Source organism: Frankliniella occidentalis, unplaced genomic scaffold, assembly GCF_000697945.3.
Source record: "Frankliniella occidentalis isolate FOCC.00 unplaced genomic scaffold, Focc_3.1 Scaffold4346, whole genome shotgun sequence".
Taxonomy (NCBI): domain Eukaryota; kingdom Metazoa; phylum Arthropoda; class Insecta; order Thysanoptera; family Thripidae; genus Frankliniella; species Frankliniella occidentalis.
The window spans coordinates 1-2618 of NW_026271394.1; the positions used below are offsets into that span (position 1 = coordinate 1).

General features: G+C 67.6%; 1 protein-coding gene across 2 annotated transcripts; it reads left to right on the forward strand.

Annotated features, from left to right (window-relative positions):
* The first annotated feature begins 118 nt into the window (after positions 1-118).
* LOC113202515 (protein FAM166B-like) lies at positions 119-2612 on the forward strand. 2 transcript variants are annotated; one of them, XM_052276774.1, is made up of 4 exons: positions 119-420; positions 745-916; positions 1329-1556; positions 1970-2612. In XM_052276774.1, the coding sequence occupies exons 1-4, from the start codon at positions 337-339 to the stop codon at positions 2185-2187; spliced, it is 702 nt and encodes a 233-aa protein (XP_052132734.1). In that variant the 5' UTR covers positions 119-336; the 3' UTR covers positions 2188-2612. The 2 variants fall into 2 exon arrangements, with proteins under 2 accessions (XP_052132734.1, XP_052132733.1); XM_052276773.1 differs by having other exon boundaries at positions 122-420; positions 742-916.
* The last annotated feature ends 6 nt before the right edge of the window (positions 2613-2618 follow it).

Genomic DNA, 2618 nt, shown 5'->3' on the forward strand with positions numbered 1-2618 from the left:
GGGGGGGAGGGGCAATGCACTCTCGTTCGCTGATTTGTTTGTTTTTTTGTCTCGCCGGAAAGAAGTGGTTCGCAACCACACGGCGGGAGGGGCGGGGCGTGGCGGGGCGGAATGGCAGAGTTGTCACCGCCGCTGTATATGGCAGGACAGGCCCAGGCCCCGAGGCCAGGCACCAACAATAACGTCATGTACCGGGCGGATCACCTTCAGGTCACCCCCGGAGCCCACCTCCCTGTCGCCGCCTGCAGCCGGAGCCGTGCAGCTCGCGCTGCAGTCCGCGTCCGGGCGCCCCCAGCGACACTCTTCCCCCGCCGCTGCGCATGACGCTCTCTCACTATGTGCAGGTACACGGGCCACTGCCCAATGCTCAAGTTCCGCTTCGGAAAGCCGTACGGCGCCAACACCAAGGACATTCTAAAGGTGAGCCCCCCTGCCTGCTTCTCCTCTGCCAGTTCCGTGACGCGGGTCTTCATACCGGGTGGATGATGGTCACCGTGTGTTACTGTGCCACACGTGCAGGTGTGCGGGTGGGTTCGCCTCTCGTCTCTGACCGCCTTAGGCCCGTGGTGAACAGGCAACCCTCCCGCACGCGAGCATGCGTTTAAAGTCCAGCTACGGATCAATCAGATCAGTCATCCACCTGGTAATGGCTCCGCCGGTTGCAGCAGCCTGTCCCAGCACTAGCAAGGAACAGGTACGCCGTACCTAACCGTGTTGCTATAGTGAGGCCCCCTGCTCCAGGAGCTCCGTGAGTGCGCCAGCCCCGGGTCCAGGGCGCTCCACCGCTACGGCGAGCCGCACTTCCCCAACGAGTTCCCGCTGCGCCGCGTCCACAGCGAGGAGCCCGGCGGGCTGCGCAGCCGCGCGCCGCAGCTCGCCTCGCAGAGGGCGCGGCCCTTCGTCCTGGGCTACACGGGTGAGTGGCGATGGCGCCGCCCTGGCGGTGACCCCGAAGGGTGACCCTGCACTGACGCCGCCGCCCTGGCGGTGACCCCGAAGGATGACCCCGCACTGACGTCGCCGCCCTGGCGGTGACCCGACCGCGAAGGGTGACCCCGCACTGACACCGTCCTGGCGGTGACCCCGAAGGCTGACCCCGCACTGACGCCGCCCTGGCGGTGACCCCGAAGGGAAACCCCGCACTGACGCCGCCCTGGCGGTGACTCCGAAGGGTGACCCCGCACTGACGCCGCCCTGGCGGTGACCCCGAAGGCTGACCCCGCACTGACGCCGCCCTGGCGGTGACCCCGAAGGCTGACCCCGCACTGACGCCGCCCTGGCGGTGACCCCGGAGGGAGACCCTGCACTGACGCCGCCCTCTGCCGCAGGCTTCATCCCCGGCATGACGTTCCGCTTCGGCACGTCCTTCGGGCGCGCGGCGGACGCGGCCCTGGCGCTGATGCACGCGCGGTCGGCCGAGCAGGCGGGCCGCAGGGCGCGGGAGGCGCGCGACGTGCACGCCCACCCCCCGCCACCGCAGCTCAGCATCCGCGGCCGGGACGTGGTGCCCGAGGCCATCGCCCAGCCCGACGCCTTCGCCGAGGATCGCTACAAAGGTGAGCGGGGCACATATTTGCCGGCTTTGTGGTAGATGCCTGCTGCCGCCTTGGCAAATGATGGCGTCACCAAAAGCAAAACATGCCGCATCTCGGAAATAGGAGAGCAAATACCACCGGGTGTGCAAAGGTCGCTCTTTCCCGGTAGCGCGCCGGCTGGGTAGGCAACAGCGGCGCAGCCGAGTAGTCGCGTTGCCTACCGACGCTGCGGCAGGCGGCAGGCGCCCGCTCGGTAGGCAACAGCGGTGTAGCCGAGTGATCGGGTTGCCTACCCACGCTGCGTCAGGCGGCAGAGGACTGCTGGCTCCTGCATACCCAGAGCAGAATGGAAGTCGAGACGATGCCAACTTTGGACTTTCGAGGTGTGTTTTCGATGGTTTTACGCATTGGGTGCTGACTTGTTGTTCCCGCAGACAGCCACATCTCGGCGGCCCTGCCGCCCATCGCCGGGTACACGGGCCACATCCCGCGCCTCAAGGGCACGGAGGCCAGCCTCTCGCAGCGCTACCACACGGCCGTGACGCGGGGGCTGCGCATGCTGGAGCAGGAGCAGCTCTCGTACCGGGGCTCCGCGTCCGGGACACCCCGCGCGACCAGCAGGACGCTCCCCTACAACGCCGCGCAGCCGTGAAGCAGGGCCTCGCCGGCTCCTTGCTGAAGGCCCTGCTGAGCGCGGCCCACGCCCGGCCGCCGGCCAGTGCCCCGCCTCAGGGGTGCCTGTAGGGCCGAGCTTGGGCCGAGCCCAGACACTCCTCACAGCGGGAGTTCTCAAACCCGGGAGTGCGTCCGAAAAGGTCAGGTGTGAGTGAGAGGGGGACGGTGGTCCAGGTGGAGCATCTCGCTCGCACCTGAGACGTAACTCGGGTGCCCGAGCCAGCTCGATTAGAGGTTTTGTACCGGGGGTCTCACAGCGGACACGGCAGTGTTGCGGGTGTAAGGCGCCGTAGCCCCTCCTGTGGCCCGAGCGAGTATGCAGTCCCGCAACACTGCAGAACCGGCTCTGAGTGAACAGCAAATCGCCTACCATTCGGGTGGCTTCTTAGGGCTGACTGGGGGAGGGGG